The sequence below is a fragment of the Lissotriton helveticus genome, chromosome 2_2, assembly GCF_964261635.1.
Source record: "Lissotriton helveticus chromosome 2_2, aLisHel1.1, whole genome shotgun sequence".
In the NCBI taxonomy this organism is placed as follows: domain Eukaryota; kingdom Metazoa; phylum Chordata; class Amphibia; order Caudata; family Salamandridae; genus Lissotriton; species Lissotriton helveticus.
The window spans coordinates 522545285-522568580 of NC_136060.1; the positions used below are offsets into that span (position 1 = coordinate 522545285).

The following is a 23296-nucleotide window of genomic DNA, read 5'->3' on the forward strand; positions in this document are numbered from 1 at the left end:
GTGCTATGGCGAGGGTCATTTATCAAAGTGCGATGTGCTATGGCAAGGGTCAGTTATCAAAGTGGGTTGTGCAATGGATCGGGTCTGTTATCAAAGTGCGATGTGCTATGGAGAGGGTTTGTTATCAAAGTGCGATGTGCTATGACGAGGGTCAGTTATCAAAGTGCGATGTGCTATGGCGAGGGTCTGTTATCAAAGTGCGATGTGCTATGGAGAGGGTCATTAATCAAAGTGCGATGTGCTATGGCAAGGGTCGGTTATCAAAGTGCGATGTGCTATGGCAAGGGTCAGTTATCAAAGTGCGATGTGCTATGGCGAGGCTCAGTTATCAAAGTGCAATGTGCTATGGCGAGGGTCAGTTATCAAAGTGCGATGTGCTATGGCAAGGGTCAGTTATCAAAGTGTGATGTGCTATGGAGAGTGTCAGTTATCAAAGTGCGATGTGCTATGGCAAGGGTCAGTTATCAAAGTGCGATGTGCTATGACGAGGGTCAGTTATCAAAGTGCGATGTGCTATGGAGAGGGTCATTTATCAAAGTGCGATGTGCTATGGCGAGGGTCAGTTATCAAAGTGCGATGTGCTATGACAAGGGTCAGTTATCAAAGTGCGATGTGCTATGACAAGGCTCAGTTATCAAAATGCAATGTGCTATGGCGAGGGTCTGTTATTAAAGTGCGATGTGCTATGGCAAGGGTCAGTTATCAAAGTGCGATGTGCTATGGCGAGGCTCAGTTATCAAAGTGCAATGTGCTATGGCGAGGGTCTGTTATCAAAGTGCGATGTGATATGGCAAGGGTCTGTTATCAAAGTGCGATGTGCTATGGAGAGGGTCATTTATCAAAGTGCGATGTGCTATGGAGAGGGTCATTTATCAAAGTGCGATGTGCTATGGCGAGGGTCAGTTATCAAAGTGCGATGTGCTATGACAAGGGTCAGTTATCAAAGTGCGATGTGCTATGACAAGGCTCAGTTATCAAAGTGCAATGTGCTATGGCGAGGGTCAGTTATCAAAGTGCGATGTGCTACGGCAAGGGTCTGTTATCAAAGTGCGATGTGCTATGGCGAGGGTCAGTTATCAAAGTGCGATGTGCTTTGGCGAGGGTGTCTTATCAAAGTGCGATGTGCTATGGCGAGGGTCTGTTATCAATGTGCGATGTGCTACGGCGAGGGTCAGTTATCAAAGTGCGATGTGCTATGGAGAGGGTCATTTATCAAAGTGCGATGTGCTATGGCGAGGGTCAGTTATCAAAGTGCGATATGCTATGGCGAGGGTCTGTTATCAAAGTGTGATGTGCTATGGCGAGGGTCTGTTATCAAAGTGCGATGTGCTATGGCAAGGGTCAGTTATCAAAGTGCGATATGCTATGGCAAGGGTCAGTTATCAAAGTGCGATGTGCTATGGAGAGGGTCATTTATCAAAGTGTGATGTGCTATGGCAAGGGTCAGTTATCAAAGTGCAATGTGCTATGGCAAGGGTCAGTTATCAAAGTGCGATGTGCTATGGCAAGGGTCATTTATCAAAGTGCGATGTGCTATGGAGAGGGTCAGTTATCAAAGTGTGATGTGCTATGGCAAGGGTCTGTTATCAAAGTGCGATGTGCTATGGCAAGGGTCTGTTATCAAAGTGCGATGTGCTATGGAGAGGGTCATTAATCAAAGTGCGATGTGCTATGGCGAGGGTCAGTTATCAAAGTGCGATGTGCTATGGCAAGGGTCAGTTATCAAAGTGCGATGTGCTATGGCGAGGGTCAGTTATCAAAGTGCGATGTGCTATGGCAAGGGTCAGTTATCAAAGTGCGATGTGCTATGGCAAGGGTCAGTTATCAAAGTGCGATGTGCTATGGCGATGGTCTCTTATCAAAGTGCGATGTGCTATGGCAAGGGTCAGTTATCAAAGTGCGATGTGCTATGGCGAGGGTCAGTTATCAAAGTGCTATGTGCTATGGCAAGGGTCAGTTATCAAAGTGCGATGTGCTATGGCAAGGGTCAGTTATCAAAGTGCGATGTGCTATGACGAGGGTCAGTTATCAAAGTGCGATGTGCTATGGCAAGGGCCAGTTATCAAAGTGCGATGTGCTATGGAGAGGGTCATTTATCAAAGTGCGATGTGCTATGGAGAGGGTCATTTATCAAAGTGCGATGTGCTATGGCGAGGGTCAGTTATCAAAGTGCGATGTGCTATGACAAGGATCAGTTATCAAAGTGCGATGTGCTATGACAAGGCTCAGTTATCAAAGTGCAATGTGCTATGGCGAGGGTCTGTTATCAAAGTGCGATGTGCTATGGCAAGGGTCAGTTATCAAAGTGCGATGTGCTATGGCGAGGCTCAGTTATCAAAGTGCAATGTGCTATGGCGAGGGTCTGTTATCAAAGTGCGATGTGATATGGCAAGGGTCTGTTATCAAAGTGCGATGTGCTATGGAGAGGGTCAGTTATCAAAGTGTGATGTGCTATGGAGAGGGTCAGTTATCAAAGTGCGATGTGCTATGGCGAGGGTCAGTTATCAAAGTGTGATGTGCTATGGCGAGGCTCAGTTATCAAAGTGCGATGTGCTATGGCGAGGGTCAGTTATCAAAGTGCGATGTGCTATGGAGAGGGTCATTAATCAAAGTGCGATGTGCTATGGCGAGGGTCAGTTATCAAAGTGCGATGTGCTATGGCAAGGGTCAGTTATCAAAGTGCGATGTGCTATGGCGAGGGTCAGTTATCAAAGTGCGATGTGCTATGGCAAGGGTCAGTTATCAAAGTGCGAGGTGCTATGGCAAGGGTCAGTTATCAAAGTGCGATGTGCTATGGCGATGGTCTCTTATCAAAGTGCGATGTGCTATGGCAAGGGTCAGTTATCAAAGTGCGATGTGCCATGGCGAGGGTCAGTTATCAAAGTGCTATGTGCTATGGCAAGGGTCAGTTATCAAAGTGCGATGTGCTATGGCAAGGGTCAGTTATCAAAGTGCGATGTGCTATGACGAGGGTCAGTTATCAAAGTGCGATGTGCTATGGCGAGGGTCAGTTATCAAAGTGCGATGTGCTATGACAAGGGTCAGTTATCAAAGTGCGATGTGCTATGACAAGGCTCAGTTATCAAAATGCAATGTGCTATGGCGAGGGTCTGTTATCAAAGTGCGATGTGCTATGGCAAGGGTCAGTTATCAAAGTGCGATGTGCTATGGCGAGGCTCAGTTATCAAAGTGCAATGTGCTATGGCGAGGGTCTGTTATCAAAGTGCGATGTGATATGGCAAGGGTCTGTTATCAAAGTGCGATGTGCTATGGAGAGGGTCATTTATCAAAGTGCGATGTGCTATGGAGAGGGTCATTTATCAAAGTGCGATGTGCTATGGCGAGGGTCAGTTATCAAAGTGCGATGTGCTATGACAAGGGTCAGTTATCAAAGTGCGATGTGCTATGACAAGGCTCAGTTATCAAAGTGCAATGTGCTATGGCGAGGGTCTGTTATCAAAGTGCGATGTGCTATGGCAAGGGTCAGTTATCAAAGTGCGATGTGCTATGGCGAGGCTCAGTTATCAAAGTGCAATGTGCTATGGCGAGGGTCTGTTATCAAAGTGCGATGTGATATGGCAAGGGTCTGTTATCAAAGTGCGATGTGCTATGGAGAGGGTCAGTTATCAAAGTGTGATGTGCTAAGGAGAGGGTCAGGTATCAAAGTGCGATGTGCTATGGCGAGGGTCAGTTATCAAAGTGTGATGTGCTATGGCGAGGCTCAGTTATCAAAGTGCGATGTGCTATGGCGAGGGTCAGTTATCAAAGTGCGATGTGCTATGGCGAGGGTCAGTTATCAAAGTGTGATGTGCTACGGCGAGGGTCAGTTATCAAAGTGCAATGTGCTATGGCGAGGGTCAGTTATCAAAGTGCGATGTGCTATGGCAAGGGTCTGTTATCAAAGTGCGATGTGCTATGGCGAGGGTCAGTTATCAAAGTGCGATGTGCTTTGGCAAGGCTCAGTTATCAAAGTGCGATGTGCTATGGAGAGGGTCAGTTCTCAAAGTGCGATGTGCTATGACAAGGGTCAGTTATCAAAGTGTGATGTGCTATGGCGAGGCTCAGTTATCAAAGTGCAATGTGCTATGGCGAGGGTCAGTTATCAAAGTGCGATGTGCTATGGCAAGGGTCTGTTATCAAAGTGCGATGTGCTATGGCGAGGGTCAGTTATCAAAGTGCGATGTGCTTTGGCGAGGGTGTCTTATCAAAGTGCGATGTGCTATGGCGAGGGTCTGTTATCAATGTGCGATGTGCTACGGCGAGGGTCAGTTATCAAAGTGCGATGTGCTATGGAGAGGGTCATTTATCAAAGTGCGATGTGCTATGGCGAGGGTCAGTTATCAAAGTGCGATATGCTATGGCGAGGGTCTGTTATCAAAGTGTGATGTGCTATGGCGAGGGTCTGTTATCAAAGTGTGATGTGCTATGGCGAGGGTCAGTTATCAAAGTGCGATGTGCTATGGCAAGGGTCAGTTATCAAAGTGCGATATGCTATGGCAAGGGTCAGTTATCAAAGTGCGATGTGCTATGGAGAGGGTCATTTATCAAAGTGTGATGTGCTATGGCAAGGGTCAGTTATCAAAGTGCAATGTGCTATGGCAAGGGTCAGTTATCAAAGTGCGATGTGCTATGGCAAGGGTCATTTATCAAAGTGCGATGTGCTATGGCGAGGCTCAGTTATCAAAGTGCGATGTGCTATGGAGAGGGTCTCTTATCAAAGTGCGATGTGCTATGGCAAGGGTCAGTTATCAAAGTGCGATGTGCTATGGCAAGGGCCAGTTATTAAAATGCGATGTGCTATGGCGAGGGTAAGTTATCAAAGTGCGATGTGCTATGGCGAGGCTCAGTTATCAAAGTGCGATGTGCTATGGCGAGGGTCTGTTATCAAAGTGCGATGTGCTATGGAGAGGGTCTGTTATCAAAGTGCGATGTGCTATGGCAAGGGTCATTTATCAAAGTGCGATGTGCTATGGCGAGGGTCAGTTATCAAAGTGCGATGTGCTATGGAAAGGGTCTGTTATCAAAGTGCGATGTGCTATGGCAAGGGTCAGTTATCAAAGTGCGATGTGCTATGACAAGGGTCAGTTATCAAAGTGCGATGTGCTATGGCAAGGGTCTGTTATCAAAGTGCGATGTGCTATGGAGAGGGTCATTAATCAAAGTGCGATGTGCTATGGCGAGGGTCAGTTATCAAAGTGCGATGTGCTATGGCAAGGGTCAGTTATCAAAGTGCGATGTGCTATGGCGAGGGTCAGTTATCAAAGTGCGATGTGCTATGGCAAGGGTCAGTTATCAAAGTGCGATGTGCTATGGCAAGGGTCTGTTATCAAAGTGCGATGTGCTATGGCAAGGGTCAGTTATCAAAGTGCGATGTGCTATGGAGAGGGTCAGTTATCAAAGTACGATGTGCTATGGAGAGGGTCAGTTATCAAAGTGCGATGTGCTATGGAAAGGGTCTGTTATCAAAGTGCGATGTGCTATGGCAAGGGTCAGTTATCAAAGTGCGATGTGCTATGGCAAGGGTCTGTTATCAAAGTGCGATGTGCTATGGAGAGGGTCATTAATCAAAGTGCGATGTGCTATGGCGAGGGTCAGTTATCAAAGTGCGATGTGCTATGACGAGGGTCATTATCAAAGTGCGATGTGCTATGGCAAGGGTCAGTTATCAAAGTGCGATGTGCTATGGAGAGGGTCATTAATCAAAGTGCGATGTGCTATGGCAAGGGTCAGTTATCAAAGTGCGATGTGCTATGGCGAGGGTCTCTTATCAAAGTGCGATGTGCTATGGCAAGGGTCAGTTATCAAAGTGCGATGTGCTATGGCGAGGGTCAGTTATCAAAGTGCGATGAGCTATGGCGAGGGTCATTTATCAAAGTGCGATGTGCTATGACGAGGGTCATTATCAAAGTGCAATGTGCTATGGCGAGGGTCAGTTATCAAAGTGCGATGTGCTATGGCAAGGGTCATTTATCAAAGTGCGATGTGCTATGGCGAGGGTCAGTTATCAAAGTCCGATGTGCTATGGCAAGGGTCAGTTATCAAAGTGCGATGTGCTATGGCGAGGGTCAGTTATCAAAGTGCGATGTGCTATGACGAGGGTCATTATCAAAGTGCGATGTGCTATGGCAAGGGTCAGTTATCAAAGTGCGATGTGCTATGGCAAGGGTCAGTTATCAAAGTGCTATGTGCTATGGAGATGGTCATTAATCAAAGTGCGATGTGCTATGCGAGGGTCAGTTATCAAAGTGCAATGTGCTATGGCGAGGGTCAGTTATCAAAGTGCGATGTGCTATGGCAAGGGTCATTTATCAAAGTGCGATGTGCTATGGCGAGGGTCAGTTATCAAAGTCCGATGTGCTATGGCAAGGGTCAGTTATCAAAGTGCGATGTGCTATGGCGAGGGTCATTAATCAAAGTGCGATGTGCTATGGAGAGGGTCTGTTATCAAAGTGCGATGTGCTATGGAGAGGGTCGTTAATCAAAGTGCAATGTGCTATGGCGAGGGTCATTAATCAAAGTGCGATGTGCTATGGCAATGGTCAGTTATCAAAGTGGGTTGTGCTATGGAGAGGGTCTGTTATCAAAGTGCGATGTGCTATGGAGAGGGTCTGTTATCAAAGTGCGATGTGCTATGGCAAGGGTCAGTTATCAAAGTGCGATGTGCTATGGCGAGGGTCTGTTATCAAAGTGCGAAGTGCTATGGAGAGGGTCTCTTATCAAAGTGCGATGTGCTATGGAGAGGGTCATTAATCAAAGTGCGATGTGCTATGGAGAGGGTCAGTTATCAAAGTGCGATGTGCTATGGCGAGGGTCTGTTATCAATGTGCGATGTGCTATGGCGAGGGTCAGTTATCAAAGTGCGATGTGCTATGGCGAGGGTCAGTTATCAAAGTGCGATATGCTATGGCGAGGGTCAGTTATCAAAGTGCGATGTGCTATGGCGAGGGTCATTTATCAAAGTGCGATGTGCTATGGCGAGGGTCATTTATCAAAGTGCGATGTGCTATGGCAAGGGTCAGTTATCAAAGTGGGTTGTGCTATGGAGAGGGTCTGTTATCAAAGTGCGATGTGCTATGGAGAGGGTCTGTTATCAAAGTGCGATGTGCTTCGACGAGGGTCAGTTATCAAAGTGCGATGTGCTATGGCGAGGGTCTGTTATCAAAGTGCGATGTGCTATGGAGAGGGTCATTAATCAAAGTGCGATGTGCTATGGCAAGGGTCGGTTATCAAAGTGCGATGTGCTATGGCAAGGGTCAGTTATCAAAGTGCGATGTGCTATGGCGAGGCTCAGTTATCAAAGTGCGATGTGCTATGGCGAGGGTCAGTTATCAAAGTGCGATGTGCTATGGCAAGGGTCAGTTATCAAAGTGTGATGTGCTATGGAGAGTGTCAGTTATCAAAGTGCGATGTGCTATGGCGAGGGTCAGTTATCAAAGTGTGATGTGCTATGGCGAGGCTCAGTTATCAAAGTGCGATGTGCTATGGCAAGGGTCTGTTATCAAAGTGCGATGTGCTATGGAGAGGGTCATTAATCAAAGTGCGATGTGCTATGGAGAGTGTCAGTTATCAAAGTGCGATGTGCTATGGCAAGGGTCTGTTATCAAAGTGCGATGTGCTATGGAGAGGGTCATTGATCAAAGTGCGATGTGCTATGGAGAGTGTCAGTTATCAAAGTGCGATGTGCTATGGCGAGGGTCAGTTATCAAAGTGCGATGTGCTATGGCAAGGGTCTGTTATCAAAGTGCGATGTGCTATGGAGAGGGTCATTAATCAAAGTGTGATGTGCTATGGAGAGTGTCAGTTATCAAAGTGCGATGTGCTATGGCGAGGGTCAGTTATCAAAGTGCGATGTGCTATGGCAAGGGTCAGTTATCAAAGTGCGATGTGCTATGGCGAGGTTCAGTTATCAAAGTGCGATGTGCTATGGCGAGGGTCAGTTATCAAAGTGCGATGTGCTATGGCAAGGGTCTGTTATCAAAGTGCGATGTGCTATGGCGAGGGTCTCTTATCAAAGTGCGATGTGCTATGGAGAGGGTCATTAATCAAAGTGCGATGTGCTATGGCGAGGGTCTGTTATCAAAGTGCGATGTGCTATGGAGAGGGTCTCTTATCAAAGTGCGATGTGCTATGGCAAGGGTAATTTATCAAAGTGCGATGTGCTATGGCAAGGGTCAGTTATCAAAGTGCGATGTGCTATGGCGAGGGTCAGTTATCAAAGTGCGATGTGCTATGGCGAGGGTCAGTTATCAAAGTGCGATGTGCTATGGCGAGGGTCTGTTATCAAAGTGCGATGTGCTATGGAGAGGGTCATTAATCAAAGTGCGATGTGCTATGGCGAGGGTCAGTTATCAAAGTGCGATGTGCTATGGCAAGGGTCAGTTATCAAAGTCCGATGTGCTATGGCGAGGGTCAGTTATCAAAGTGCGATGTGCTATGGCAAGGGTCATTTATCAAAGTGCGATGTGCTATGGCGAGGGTCAGTTATCAAAGTGCGATGTGCTATGGAGAGGGTCAGTTATCAAAGTACGATGTGCTATGGAGAGGGTCAGTTATCAAAGTGCGATGTGCTATGGAGAGGGTCAGTTATCAAAGTGCGATGTGCTATGACGAGGGTCATTATCAAAGTGCGATGTGCTATGGCAAGGGTCAGTTATCAAAGTGCGATGTGCTATGGAGAGGGTCATTAATCAAAGTGCGATGTGCTATGGCAAGGGTCAGTTATCAAAGTGCGATGTGCTATGGCGAGGGTCTCTTATCAAAGTGCGATGTGCTATGGCGAGGGTCAGTTATCAAAGTGCGATGTGCTATGGCAAGGGTCAGTTATCAAAGTGCGATGTGCTATGGCGAGGGTCAGTTATCAAAGTGCGATGAGCTATGGCGAGGGTCATTTATCAAAGTGCGATGTGCTATGACGAGGGTCATTATCAAAGTGCAATGTGCTATGGCGAGGGTCAGTTATCAAAGTGCGATGTGCTATGGCAAGGGTCATTTATCAAAGTGCGATGTGCTATGGCGAGGGTCAGTTATCAAAGTCCGATGTGCTATGGCAAGGGTCAGTTATCAAAGTGCGATGTGCTATGGCGAGGGTCAGTTATCAAAGTGCGATGTGCTATGACGAGGGTCATTATCAAAGTGCGATGTGCTATGGCAAGGGTCAGTTATCAAAGTGCGATGTGCTATGGCAAGTGTCAGTTATCAAAGTGCGATGTGCTATGGAGAGGGTCATTAATCAAAGTGCGATGTGCTATGCGAGGGTCAGTTATCAAAGTGCAATGTGCTATGGCGAGGGTCAGTTATCAAAGTGCGATGTGCTATGGCAAGGGTCATTTATCAAAGTGCGATGTGCTATGGCGAGGGTCAGTTATCAAAGTCCGATGTGCTATGGCAAGGGTCAGTTATCAAAGTGCGATGTGCTATGGCGAGGGTCATTAATCAAAGTGCGATGTGCTATGGAGAGGGTCTGTTATCAAAGTGCGATGTGCTATGGAGAGGGTCATTAATCAAAGTGCAATGTGCTATGGCGAGGGTCATTAATCAAAGTGCGATGTGCTATGGCAAGGGTCAGTTATCAAAGTGGGTTGTGCTATGGAGAGGGTCTGTTATCAAAGTGCGATGTGCTATGGAGAGGGTCTGTTATCAAAGTGCGATGTGCTATGGCAAGGGTCAGTTATCAAAGTGCGATGTGCTATGGCGAGGGTCTGTTATCAAAGTGCGATGTGCTATGGAGAGGGTCTCTTATCAAAGTGCGATGTGCTATGGAGAGGGTCATTAATCAAAGTGCGATGTGCTATGGAGAGGGTCAGTTATCAAAGTGCGATGTGCTATGGCAAGGGTAATTTATCAAAGTGCGATGTGCTATGGCAAGGGTCAGTTATCAAAGTGCGATGTGCTATGGCGAGGGTCAGTTATCAAAGTGCGATGTGCTATGGCGAGGGTCAGTTATCAAAGTGCGATGTGCTATGGCGATGGTCTCTTATCAAAGTGCGAAGTGCTATGGCGAGGGTCAGTTATCAAAGTGCGATGTGCTATGGCAAGGGTCAGTTATCAAAGTGCGATGTGCTATGGCAAGGGTCAGTTATCAAAGTGCGATGTGCTATGGCGAGGGTCAGTTATCAAAGTGCGATGTGCTATGGCGAGGGTCATTTATCAAAGTGCGACGTGCTATGGCGAGGGTCAGTTATCAAAGTGCGATGTGCTATGGCGAGGGTCAGTTATCAAAGTGCGATATGCTATGGCGAGGGTCAGTTATCAAAGTGCGATGTGCTATGGCGAGGGTCATTTATCAAAGTGCGATGTGCTATGGCGAGGGTCATTTATCAAAGTGCGATGTGCTATGGCAAGGGTCAGTTATCAAAGTGGGTTGTGCTATGGAGAGGGTCTGTTATCAAAGTGCGAAGTGCTATGGCGAGGGTCAGTTATCAAAGTGCGATGTGCTATGGCAAGGGTCAGTTATCAAAGTGCGATGTGCTATGGCAAGGGTCAGTTATCAAAGTGCGATGTGCTATGGCGAGGGTCAGTTATCAAAGTGCGATGTGCTATGGCGAGGGTCAGTTATCAAAGTGCGATATACTATGGCGAGGGTCAGTTATCAAAGTGCGATGTGCTATGGCGAGGGTCAGTTATCAAAGTGCGATGTGCTATGGCGAGGGTCAGTTATCAAAGTGCGATGTGTTATGGCAAGGGTCTGTTATCAAAGTGCGATGTGCTATGGAGAGGGTCATTAATCAAAGTGTGATGTGCTATGGAGAGTGTCAGTTATCAAAGTGCGATGTGCTATGGCGAGGGTCAGTTATCAAAGTGCGATGTGCTATGGCGAGGGTCTGTTATCAAAGTGCTATGTGCTATGGCGAGGGTCAGTTATCAAAGTGCGATGTGCTATGGCAAGGGTCAGTTATCAAAGTGCGATGTGCTATGGAGAGGGTCAGTTATCAAAGTGCGATGTGCTATGGCAAGGGTAATTTATCAAAGTGCGATGTGCTATGGCAAGGGTCAGTTATCAAAGTGCGATGTGCTATGGCGAGGGTCAGTTATCAAAGTGCGATGTGCTATGGCGATGGTCTCTTATCAAAGTGCGAAGTGCTATGGCGAGGGTCAGTTATCAAAGTGCGATGTGCTATGGCAAGGGTCAGTTATCAAAGTGCGATGTGCTATGGCAAGGGTCAGTTATCAAAGTGCGATGTGCTATGGCGAGGGTCAGTTATCAAAGTGCGATGTGCTATGGCGAGGGTCATTTATCAAAGTGCGATGTGCTATGGCGAGGGTCAGTTATCAAAGTGCGATGTGCTATGGCGAGGGTCAGTTATCAAAGTGCGATATGCTATGGCGAGGGTCAGTTATCAAAGTGCGATGTGCTATGGCGAGGGTCATTTATCAAAGTGCTATGTGCTATGGCGAGGGTCATTTATCAAAGTGCGATGTGCTATGGCAAGGGTCAGTTATCAAAGTGGGTTGTGCTATGGAGAGGGTCTGTTATCAAAGTGCGATGTGCTATGGCGAGGGTCAGTTATCAAAGTGCGATGTGCTATGGCGAGGGTCAGTTATCAAAGTGCGATATGCTATGGCGAGGGTCAGTTATCAAAGTGCGATGTGCTATGGCGAGGGTCAGTTATCAAAGTGCGATGTGCTATGGCGAGGGTCAGTTATCAAAGTGCGATGTGTTATGGCAAGGGTCTGTTATCAAAGTGCGATGTGCTATGGAGAGGGTCATTAATCAAAGTGTGATGTGCTATGGAGAGTGTCAGTTATCAAAGTGCGATGTGCTATGGCGAGGGTCAGTTATCAAAGTGCGATGTGCTATGGCAAGGGTCAGTTATCAAAGTGCGATGTGCTATGGCGAGGTTCAGTTATCAAAGTGCGATGTGCTATGGCGAGGGTCAGTTATCAAAGTGCGATGTGCTATCGCAAGGGTCTGTTATCAAAGTGCGATGTGCTATGGCGAGGGTCTCTTATCAAAGTGCGATGTGCTATGGAGAGGGTCATTAATCAAAGTGCGATGTGCTATGGCGAGGGTCTGTTATCAAAGTGCGATGTGCTATGGAGAGGGTCTCTTATCAAAGTGCGATGTGCTATGTCAAGGGTAATTTATCAAAGTGCGATGTGCTCTGGCAAGGGTCAGTTATCAAAGTGCGATGTGCTATGGCGAGGGTCAGTTATCAAAGTGCGATGTGCTATGGCGAGGGTCAGTTATCAAAGTGCGATGTGCTATGGCGAGGGTCTGTTATCAAAGTGCGATGTGCTATGGAGAGGGTCATTAATCAAAGTGCGATGTGCTATGGCGAGGGTCAGTTATCAAAGTGCGATGTGCTATGGCAAGGGGCAGTTATCAAAGTCCGATGTGCTATGGCGAGGGTCAGTTATCAAAGTGCGATGTGCTATGGCAAGGGTCATTTATCAAAGTGCGATGTGCTATGGCGAGGGTCAGTTATCAAAGTGCGATGTGCTATGGAGAGGGTCAGTTATCAAAGTACGATGTGCTATGGAGAGGGTCAGTTATCAAAGTGCGATGTGCTATGGAGAGGGTCAGTTATCAAAGTGCGATGTGCTATGACGAGGGTCATTATCAAAGTGCGATGTGCTATGGCAAGGGTCAGTTATCAAAGTGCGATGTGCTATGGAGAGGGTCTTTAATCAAAGTGCGATGTGCTATGGCAAGGGTCAGTTATCAAAGTGCGATGTGCTATGGCGAGGGTCTCTTATCAAAGTGCGATGTGCTATGGCGAGGGTCAGTTATCAAAGTGCGATGTGCTATGGCAAGGGTCAGTTATCAAAGTGCGATGTGCTATGGCGAGGGTCAGTTATCAAAGTGCGATGAGCTATGGCGAGGGTCATTTATCAAAGTGCGATGTGCTATGACGAGGGTCATTATCAAAGTGCAATGTGCTATGGCGAGGGTCAGTTATCAAAGTGCGATGTGCTATGGCAAGGGTCATTTATCAAAGTGCGATGTGCTATGGCGAGGGTCAGTTATCAAAGTCCGATGTGCTATGGCAAGGGTCAGTTATCAAAGTGCGATGTGCTATGGCGAGGGTCAGTTATCAAAGTGCGATGTGCTATGACGAGGGTCATTATCAAAGTGCGATGTGCTATGGCAAGGGTCAGTTATCAAAGTGCGATGTGCTATGGCAAGTGTCAGTTATCAAAGTGCGATGTGCTATGGAGAGGGTCTTTAATCAAAGTGCGATGTGCTATGCGAGGGTCAGTTATCAAAGTGCAATGTGCTATGGCGAGGGTCAGTTATCAAAGTGCGATGTGCTATGGCAAGGGTCATTTATCAAAGTGCGATGTGCTATGGCGAGGGTCAGTTATCAAAGTCCGATGTGCTATGGCAAGGGTCAGTTATCAAAGTGCGATGTGCTATGGCGAGGGTCATTAATCAAAGTGCGATGTGCTATGGAGAGGGTCTGTTATCAAAGTGCGATGTGCGATGGAGAGGGTCATTAATCAAAGTGCAATGTGCTATGGCGAGGGTCATTAATCAAAGTGCGATGTGCTATGGCAAGGGTCAGTTATCAAAGTGGATTGTGCTATGGAGAGGGTCTGTTATCAAAGTGCGATGTGCTATGGAGAGGGTCTGTTATCAAAGTGCGATGTGCTATGGCAAGGGTCAGTTATCAAAGTGCGATGTGCTATGGCGAGGGTCTGTTATCAAAGTGCGATGTGCTATGGAGAGGGTCTCTTATCAAAGTGCGATGTGCTATGGAGAGGGTCATTAATCAAAGTGCGATGTGCTATGGAGAGGGTCAGTTATCAAAGTGCGATGTGCTATGGCGAGGGTCTGTTATCAAAGTGCGATGTGCTATGGCGAGGGTCAGTTATCAAAGTGCGATGTGCTATGGCAAGGGTCAGTTATCAAAGTGCGATGTGCTATGGAGAGGGTCAGTTATCAAAGTGCGATGTGCTATGGCAAGGGTAATTTATCAAAGTGCGATGTGCTATGGCAAGGGTCAGTTATCAAAGTGCGATGTGCTATGGCGAGGGTCAGTTATCAAAGTGCGATGTGCTATGGCGAGGGTCAGTTATCAAAGTGCGATGTGCTATGGCGATGGTCTCTTATCAAAGTGCGAAGTGCTATGGCGAGGGTCAGTTATCAAAGTGCGATGTGCTATGGCAAGGGTCAGTTATCAAAGTGCGATGTGCTATGGCAAGGGTCAGTTATCAAAGTGCGATGTGCTATGGCGAGTGTCAGTTATCAAAGTGCGATGTGCTATGGCGAGGGTCATTTATCAAAGTGCGATGTGCTATGGCGAGGGTCAGTTATCAAAGTGCGATGTGCTATGGCGAGGGTCAGTTATCAAAGTGCGATATGCTATGGCGAGGGTCAGTTATCAAAGTGCGATGTGCTATGGCGAGGGTCATTTATCAAAGTGCGATGTGCTATGGCGAGGGTCATTTATCAAAGTGCGATGTGCTATGGCAAGGGTCAGTTATCAAAGTGGGTTGTGCTATGGAGAGGGTCTGTTATCAAAGTGCGATGTGCTATGGCGAGGGTCAGTTATCAAAGTGCGATGTGCTATGGCGAGGGTCAGTTATCAAAGTGCGATATGCTATGGCGAGGGTCAGTTATCAAAGTGCGATGTGCTATGGCGAGGGTCATTTATCAAAGTGCGATGTGCTATGGCGAGGGTCATTTATCAAAGTGCGATGTGCTATGGCAAGGGTCAGTTATCAAAGTGGGTTGTGCTATGGAGAGGGTCATTTATCAAAGTGCGATGTGCTATGGAGAGGGTCTGTTATCAAAGTGCGATGTGCTATGACGAGGGTCTGTTATCAAAGTGCGATGTGCTATGGAGAGGGTCTGTTATCAAAGTGCGATGTGCTATGGCGAGGGTCTGTTATCAAAGTGCGATGTGCTATGGAGAGGGTCTCTTATCAAAGTGCGATGTGCTATGGAGAGGGTCATTAATCAAAGTGCGATGTGCTATGGCGAGGTTCTGTTATCAAAGTGCGATGTGCTATGGAGAGGGTCTCTTATCAAAGTGCGATGTGCTATGGCAAGGGTAATTTATCAAAGTGCGATGTGCTATGGCAAGGGTCAGTTATCAAAGTGCGATGTGCTATGGCGAGGGTCTGTTATCAAAGTGCGATGTGCTATGGAGAGGGTCATTAATCAAAGTGCGATGTGCTATGGCGAGGGTCAGTTATCAAAGTGCGATGTGCTATGGCAAGGGTCAGTTATCAAAGTGCGATGTGCTATGGCGAGGGTCAGTTATCAAAGTGCGATGTGCTATGGCAAGGGTCATTTATCAAAGTGCGATGTGCTATGGCGAGGGTCAGTTATCAAAGTGCGATGTGCTATGCAAGGGTCTCTTATCAAAGTGCGATGTGCTATGGCGAGGGTCAGTTATCAAAGTGCGATGTGCTATGGCGAGGGTCAGTTATCAAAGTGCGATGTGCTATGGCGAGGGTCATTTATCAAAGTGCGATGTGCTATGGCGAGGGTCATTTATCAAAGTGCGATGTGCTATGGAGAGGGTCAGTTATCAAAGTGGGATGTGCTATGGCAAGGGTCAGTTATCAAAGTGCGATGTGCTACGGCGAGGGTCAGATATCAAAGTGCGATATGCTATGGCAAGGGTCTGTTATCAAAGTGCGATGTGCTATGGCGAGGGTCAGTTATCAAAGTGCGATGTGCTATGGAGAGGGTCTCTTATCAAAGTGCGATGTGCTATGGCGAGGGTCAGTTATCAAAGTGCGATGTGCTATGGCAAGGGTAATTTATCAAAGTGCGATGTGCTATGGCGAGGGTCAGTTATCAAAGTGCGATGTGCTATGGCGAGGGTCATTTATCAAAGTGTGTTGTACTTAGTTTCTCGCGTCACAGGATGGCTTTGATGTATTTATGGTGCTACTGAAACTCACACGCATCATAGCCCATCCTGGCAGGCTGGCAAGTGTTTGGTATAAAAGTTTGATGTGCTATTGCAAGGGTACGTTGTCAAAATGTGATGTGCTTTGTCTCCCCTTGTACTCTATTGCTGAGAGTTGCCTATTCCAGTTTTAGGCCTCTGGAGGTTGTTCCAGCTGTTGGCACCTGGAAGAAACATAAGAGAAGTAAGCAAACCTGTGTCCGGCACCATCAGAGATGGCGCTGTGACCTGTACCAAGGCCTAAGGCACCGCTCGTAAAGTACGTGATGCACCGCCTGGCCTGCACCGCAGCTCCAACGCAATTCAATGCCTGCGGATGCCTGCAGTTTGCCAGTGCTCACACCAAGTCCCTCATTGACAGAGCTTGCATCCTGTTATCATGGTGCCCATAACTGCTGAGGGTGACTCCCAAAAAATTGCTGACTTTGCATCATCACTGGAACTGATGCCTCAATGCCAACGCTAACATCTTCCCCTGTCCTGGACATGACATGTTGGCTCCTCGTGGATATGATGCTGTGCCTCCCCAGTTGCAGTCGGGGAGCCGGCTTTGACCTCGGCACTGACACCACACCTCCATGATGCCTTGCATTGTCATAGACTTAGCTTCCACTGTACTGTTTGTTTTGGGGTCTGTATGACACAGTGCCTGATGCTGCACTTCTCGCGGTCAGCGTCGTACTGTGGTTTTATTCCTGTCACGATATTGCAATAGTCCCAGGTAGAGCTATTTGTTTTCTACAACCTTTATTTTTGCAGTAATTATTCTAAAATTCATATTTTTTTTTACCTTTATGTTTGATTTGCTGTCATTTTGGTCTTGTTGAGTTTAGATAGATACTTTATTTTTCTAAACTGGTGTGGTGTCCATTTCTGGTATTATCACTATATTACTGTGTATTTTGAGTACAAGTACTTTACACATTGCCTTTGGGATAAGCCTACCAAGCTACCCAGGGGCTGGGTAGGGGTTATCTAAAGTATGTGTCCCCCTTACCCTGACTAGAAGCAAGGGTCACTATTTTGACAAAGCTACCTATCTCTGCCACCTAGAGAGCCCCATTTCTAACATTGTTGGTCAGCGGTGATGATTCGATGTTGTATTTGTACGTGACCCTCAGTGATAGGTGTACATCACTAGTTTAGTGCAGACAACTATGCAAACAAATACTGTGTTTTAATTTTAGTTCTGTTTTTGATGTGACCCTAGAAGTATCCACGCTCCATGTTGCAAAATGGCAAACCGGCAGAAGAAGCAGAATGGGAGTTTAGCATTGACATGTTGCATACCTACAAAGTAGAGCTGCACAAGCGATTTTGCACACACTTTGGATGCCCCGTTAGAAGCGCTTCTAGGAATGAGGAGCTGCAGAAGGCCTTGAGTGCCTGGTGGGAGGCCAGAGAAGCCGGGGAGACAGATGATGCAGATGGGGGTGTGCCAGAGAGCAGCCACCAATCCCAGGATTTGCCTATTGGGAGAGCAGCCTCTGTGGCTGGCAGCAATCATTCTTCCAGGAATTGTTCTCCAGAGGATTTAAAGAAAAGGTAAAGGGCCTGAGATCATGAGTTGGAGGTCATGAGGCTCCAGGTAAAGGCAGAGGTCAGCAAGAATGCGTATGCACTGGAAGAGGAAACGATTGATCCTGGCACATGAGATGAGAATGAAAGAGCTTGATGATGAGCTCAAAAGGCTTGTGGCCATGAGAGTCCTAGAAAAGAAAAAGTAAATGTAGATAGCTCAGTAAGGGAGCTCTGCTGAGTTGGAGGTGACATCCAGGTGGGTGGAGACCAGCTCAAGTGGTGGCAGTAAAAATATAGGGCCTCATTTACGAGAAGTGGCGCTTTGCTGCCTGATAACAGCGATGCGCCACTTCTCAGTGCGCCCTCCTTGCGACACCACCCCCTCCTTCCTAGATGTGTCACTTTGTAAATATGGCGCAACATGGCGCATTTGACGTCACTGGTGCATCACAAAAAGATGATGCACCTGTGGCGCAAAAGTGACGCTGGGGCTCATAAATAAGCCCCATAGTGCCTAATGCTGAGGGAGAAGAAACGAGGTCGGACGCCAAATGTGAAATTATACACAAAATATTTTATCATAAAGGGTTGTAGTGACCACTCCATAGATGTATTTGTAATTTCAGTGATAATTTATTGGTAACTTCGTCCAGCTATAAAGAAAGGTGCAAGTACGATCTCTGCCACATCACATCTCCACCTCTCGGGTGCAGTAGTCAGCACAGACATTAAGGAATTTTTTAGTCACTTCCTATTGACAAAGTTCGAGGACATAGAGTACAATTCTCTCTGTAATCAATAAAACATGTCTCAATTTAAATTTTGTGAGCTCTTCTGACCGCAGAGTAGGTTTATGGAACAAAAAATGAAACATTTATGGAATACACTGTTGAAATATGTAGGTTTTAGGGTCGTTCATAGGATCCAATTTCTCGATGCGAAAGTATCTTCACATATTTTATGTCCACATCTTCAAAATCACCCGATTGAAATCATTAATGTACTTCGATTCTTCTGTTCTTTTTATATTATAAGTATTTTTGGGTGATTTTCGAGTGCTAGTATGCCTCACTTCTGACATAAAACTGTTCACTCTTCCTCCCGACGACTTATGTTGCACTAAGTTAGTTGTACCTTTGGCGCTCAGCGTGTACGTACCCTGCGATGATGAGTGGGACGGGGAAACCGCACTCGGATCAATGTGTTTTTGTCTATTGAATTCTGCCTCAATAACGCCATGTGGAGATAACTTACAGTGCACTGAGTTAGTAGTACCTTTGGCGCTAAGTATGTATTACCGTTAGTTGTTGTTCTCATGTGTGACAAATTTTTTTGTGTGGAAGCTATTACTGGACAAATGGGGATATCGGCTGTTTTCACTAGGTTCATAATAAAGTGATAATTTAAAATCACTGAAAAAACTATAGGTTTAAAGAAGATTATAATTAGAAATTAGCATTTAAAAAACCTTTGAAATTCACTGAAAAAAACATAGGTTTCAGGGACGTTATAGTTACAAATTTGCATTTAAAAACCCTGCTCTTGTGTTCTTAATTTCCCTTTATTCCTCCCTCTCTTGGTCCCTGTTCCTCTCTACCTCTCTCTTACTCCATATCCATCTCTCTATCTTACCTGTTCACCGTCTCTATCTTATTCTCACCGCATCTTCTCTCATCCTTTCTCTTTGTCTCTTTCTTTGTTCTCTCCCCACTTTCTCTCATTCTTTCTCTTTCTTTCTTGGTCTCACTCTATTTTTTCTCCAGCTTACTCTTGTTTTCCCTTTCACCCTTTCTTCCTCTCTCTACCTCCTGCTCTATCTTTATCTTTCTGTGTCTCTTTCATTTTCTCTCTCACCCTCCTCCCTTCCTCCCTGTGATTGGGTGAGATTGATATGAGGGCACTGTGCTGGGAGTTGCACTTAATATATACTATTATGGTCTGATATGTAGGTAAACTTTTCATTTCTCTCTGTTTCTTTGCAGTTGATTCAGATGTCGTTCGCCTCTCTAATGCTGCGGTTCCTTGTGCCGGGGTTGTGCTGGTTACCATAAATTCCATAGAAGGAACAATTTGTGACTTGTCTTGGGATATGAACGATGCCGCAGTGGTCTGCAGACAGCTGGGGTGCGGAGCGCCAATCTCAGCACCTGGAGGGTCTGTCTTTGGAGTCCCCCCAAAAATGTTTCCTAGAATATCCAATGTGGGCTGCAGAGGAGATGAGTCCAGCGTGTTAAAGTGTTCCTACAGCTCCAGCCCAGACACATCTTGTGCTAATAAAAGGGATGCGTCCGTACAGTGCACAGGTAAGAATCGCGTCAGATCCCACAAAGTAATTCAGACAAATCAGACATTTAGTCAAAATGTGGGTGGAAACTTATTGGAGTAAATTTGACACTTTTGGCGTGTCACATTTGTGTTTCGCGGGTTTGTTCTACACAAACTCTTCATTCTCTTCCACTACCCGAATTCTAACCAGGAGGAAAGTTATTCAGTTGGCAATAAAGATCTGGCTCTCCCGATTATTGTCCTTCCATTTGGGGCCCTCTTGAAACATGTTTTTTTCTTCTAAAACCTAGTTTGTAATATCTTTGCTAATAGTGGGCATACTCTATAGATTCAAAAAGTGAAGTTTATATTCAATGTTTTTGCATTTATAACCCCAGACTTAGATTCTGCAAAAATTGGCCATCTCTATGGGATTGATGAAGGAGTTATATCTACTCTAAAGGATCTAGGTCTGAATGTTGAAATAATTCCACGTCCTTTTCCTCTTCCTCCCTTTGTGTCCAGTCATATCTTTATGATATATAGACTTTTATTAATGGATGATCATCTTTTCGAAATGCAACCTCTCTTAAAGTAATTATTCTGGATTTTAGCTTAGATATTTAATCTGACACTGAAATTTGGATTATCAACTCTACATCAGACCTTTGCAAAGGTCTTACACTGGAGGATACTCGATGGGAAATATTCTCAAGGAGTCATCGCCGAGTTAAAAGCACATTATTGCAGCCAAAGTTGCAATACATTTATCACCCCATTCACAAGCTGGTGCTAACAGCCCATAGCACCAGTTTACCCGCGACAGCAGCCGCAGAAAAATATCGCCACAGACGACCCCGGGAACTATCGCTAATGAGATGCAGAGTAGCCGTTCCCATACAAAAAGCCGCAACAACACCACTCCGCAACATTCTCAACGACCAGCCAGATCGGTGATACGACCACAAAACATGCGATAAGTCACGTTAGCATCAGGAAACTATCACCTGCTCTGACCTGGTGCAAAGTCGGACCAATCCTGCACCACAAAAGGGAGCCCAGTCCACAGCCACACCTGAAGAACAACAGACACCATGGAGCCACTGAACATGCAGGCCGGACATCCAAGAGGGCAACAATACCCACCACCACCACCCTCAGTACCCCCCAGACACCCACCACCCCCCGGACCAACACTGAGGCAGCGCAGACAAACACAGCGACCCCAGAAAATGCACCAACCTCAAAACCCAACACCAGAGAATGTCATTGCCCTGTACAGGCTCAAAGGGACAACCCACCTCTGCATCCTGCCCACCATTAGCCACCTGCTGACGGTACCAACATAGCAGACAATCAACATCCTACGCCAGACAAAGCTGCTGGACATGATGCCGCTGTTAGCCTTTGGGACCCTCCAACCAACAACTGCCCAAGTCGGCGGAGTCATACTGGCAGGGCAATCCAATCATGGCACCATCAGCTTGGTACCCCAGTACCAATTCTTCCCCCACACTGTGCTCGAACAGCCAGAAACCAAGTAAAGCACAGCTGAATTCCTGCATTGTTCAAGGGCAATTGACTGCACACATGTCCCACTTGTGCCCCTGGTAACACTGCATATAATAGGCGCAACAGAAAGCGCACATATCCCATCAATGTTCTGGTACGAGTAGACCACCGGGGAATCTCCGCCAGCGTCGCCGCCAACCACCCAGGCAGTGTGCATGATGCATACACCTCCGCTAGTCCATCATCAACCTGCGCCACCAGGATGGCACCCATGGAAATGCACTGCTCATTGGCCAAATACCAAATGATCACACACCACACACCTCATCTCCACAATCATGCAACTCACAACACAGGAAATGCACATGTTACAAGCTCACATACAACATGCACACCCATCAAACACGACAGCATAACTGAGTGTGGGAACGTGGCCCAGCCATGTACATTAGCCATCAACAGCATGGCACCTCAGCAACACAGTAGCAGAATGTCAGAAGAGGTGGGGACCAGACACGTGCGAAGGAGGCAAGTGACCAATGAATGAGAATGTACACAATGCCAAGTGTGAAGTGGATGTGAGGGCCAGACTGTGGTATGCAGACCACACACACATATTCATATCGACACACAGTAATGGTGTTTGGAGTGTTGTGGACAGTGGACGCAACCATGTCACCCTAGCCAGTGGAGAAGATTGCGGAAATGTAGCTTGTTACGTTCCCCCCTGTAAGGGTGGGCAGAGTGGGCTGGCCGGGTGTAAGCCAGCCTTGTTTAGAGGTATGAATAAAAGGCATGTAGCTGTGGGCATAGTCCTCTTACGGGATGCCCAACATCTCTGCCAGGGCGGAAACTTTCACCCTCCCCATGAGGCTAACGCCGTCGCTGTGAAAACGGGGTTGCTTGTGATTCTTTGTGCCTGCTGCACCCCGGGACGCTGGTCCCCTAACCTGTCTTACCCGCACCTGCACACCCAGACCACAATGCCCACCTGCCGACACCGAAGTGTGTCGAAGAGGGCTCACAACGTGCCGGAGCATGCTCCAAGCCCGATGTCCGCGACCCTGGCAACACTCTACGACCATCACAGCCTCTGCGAGCAAGGTGCGCAGTACTCCTTTCTCTTTTACGTACTCTACCGGCTGATACAGTGGACTGGTAGGTCACACATTTGGAACAGAGTCTTGATTACACCATGGCAGAGGACGATGTTTATGGCTGACTTGAAATCACTATACTCCCTTTGATGTGGTGCCACCAAGTCTGTGCATAGCATCACATCCACACCTGCATGTGGGCCCACGCGGACTACTGCCCGCGGCCTAAGCTGCTCTCGAGTAGGTCACAGAAATGGAACTGGACATCGATTATTCAAAGGCAAAGTACATCTCATTGAAGACAAGGAGAGGCATAAGAGGATGAAGCGTTGCAGTGAGGAGGGAAAAAGGATCATCATTAATGAGGTGATCGAGCACTACCGACAACTGCCCTGGTGTTCCTAACTCTGTGCATCGCAAGCCTACAACACGTGGCTGCAGACCGCAGCCTCTTGCCCACACTGCGGTCCAGTAGGTCACAGAGTCCTGAATTAGCAATGGCGGAGTACATATCAGTGTACCAGCATCAACGCAGACTGCATCCTCTCTCAGCCCCGGTGCCACTAAGTCTATTCCCCAAAATTCATAGACACCCTCTGGTCGAACATTTGTGGCGTCTGAGTCTATGTACTAGGGGGTAGTTTTTTATCCTCATGCAGATTACACCAAATTGGTGGTAGCAACGAGGCTGTCACTTTCCACTCTCCCATTTGCTGTTTCTGGATAAGATCAGACCTCTGAATCATGCCCTGGAGGACACATTCCACTGTCCCCTGCAACCCCCTGCCACATTCCCCATGGACCTCGATGAGGACCCGCTCAGTCCACGTGGACCCACCTCAGTGGACCGCAAGTCCTCGTCCCGGTACGTATGCTGGCTGCTGTGGATCAGGAGCCACTAACTCTGTGCTGGTCGTGTCCGGTCAGGTCCGGGAGCCCTTCTTCTGAGATGTTGGATGGCCTCCGAGGTGATGGTCTTGGGGTCATCAATGCCATGTGTCTGTGGCCCTGTGCTGTCCGCTGCCTCCGGCCTGA

The 23296-nt window shown here is 47.1% G+C and overlaps 1 protein-coding gene across 1 annotated transcript in view; it reads left to right on the forward strand.

The window, feature by feature from the left end:
* Positions 1-23296, forward strand: part of LOC144821699 (CD5 antigen-like) — a 303084-nt gene that overhangs the window by 117766 nt on the left and 162022 nt on the right. Inside the window, exon 2 of the mRNA XM_078678917.1 lies at positions 19370-19690. Within this exon, the coding sequence (XP_078535043.1) occupies positions 19370-19690 (321 nt within the window). The remainder of the gene's footprint in view (positions 1-19369; positions 19691-23296) is intronic.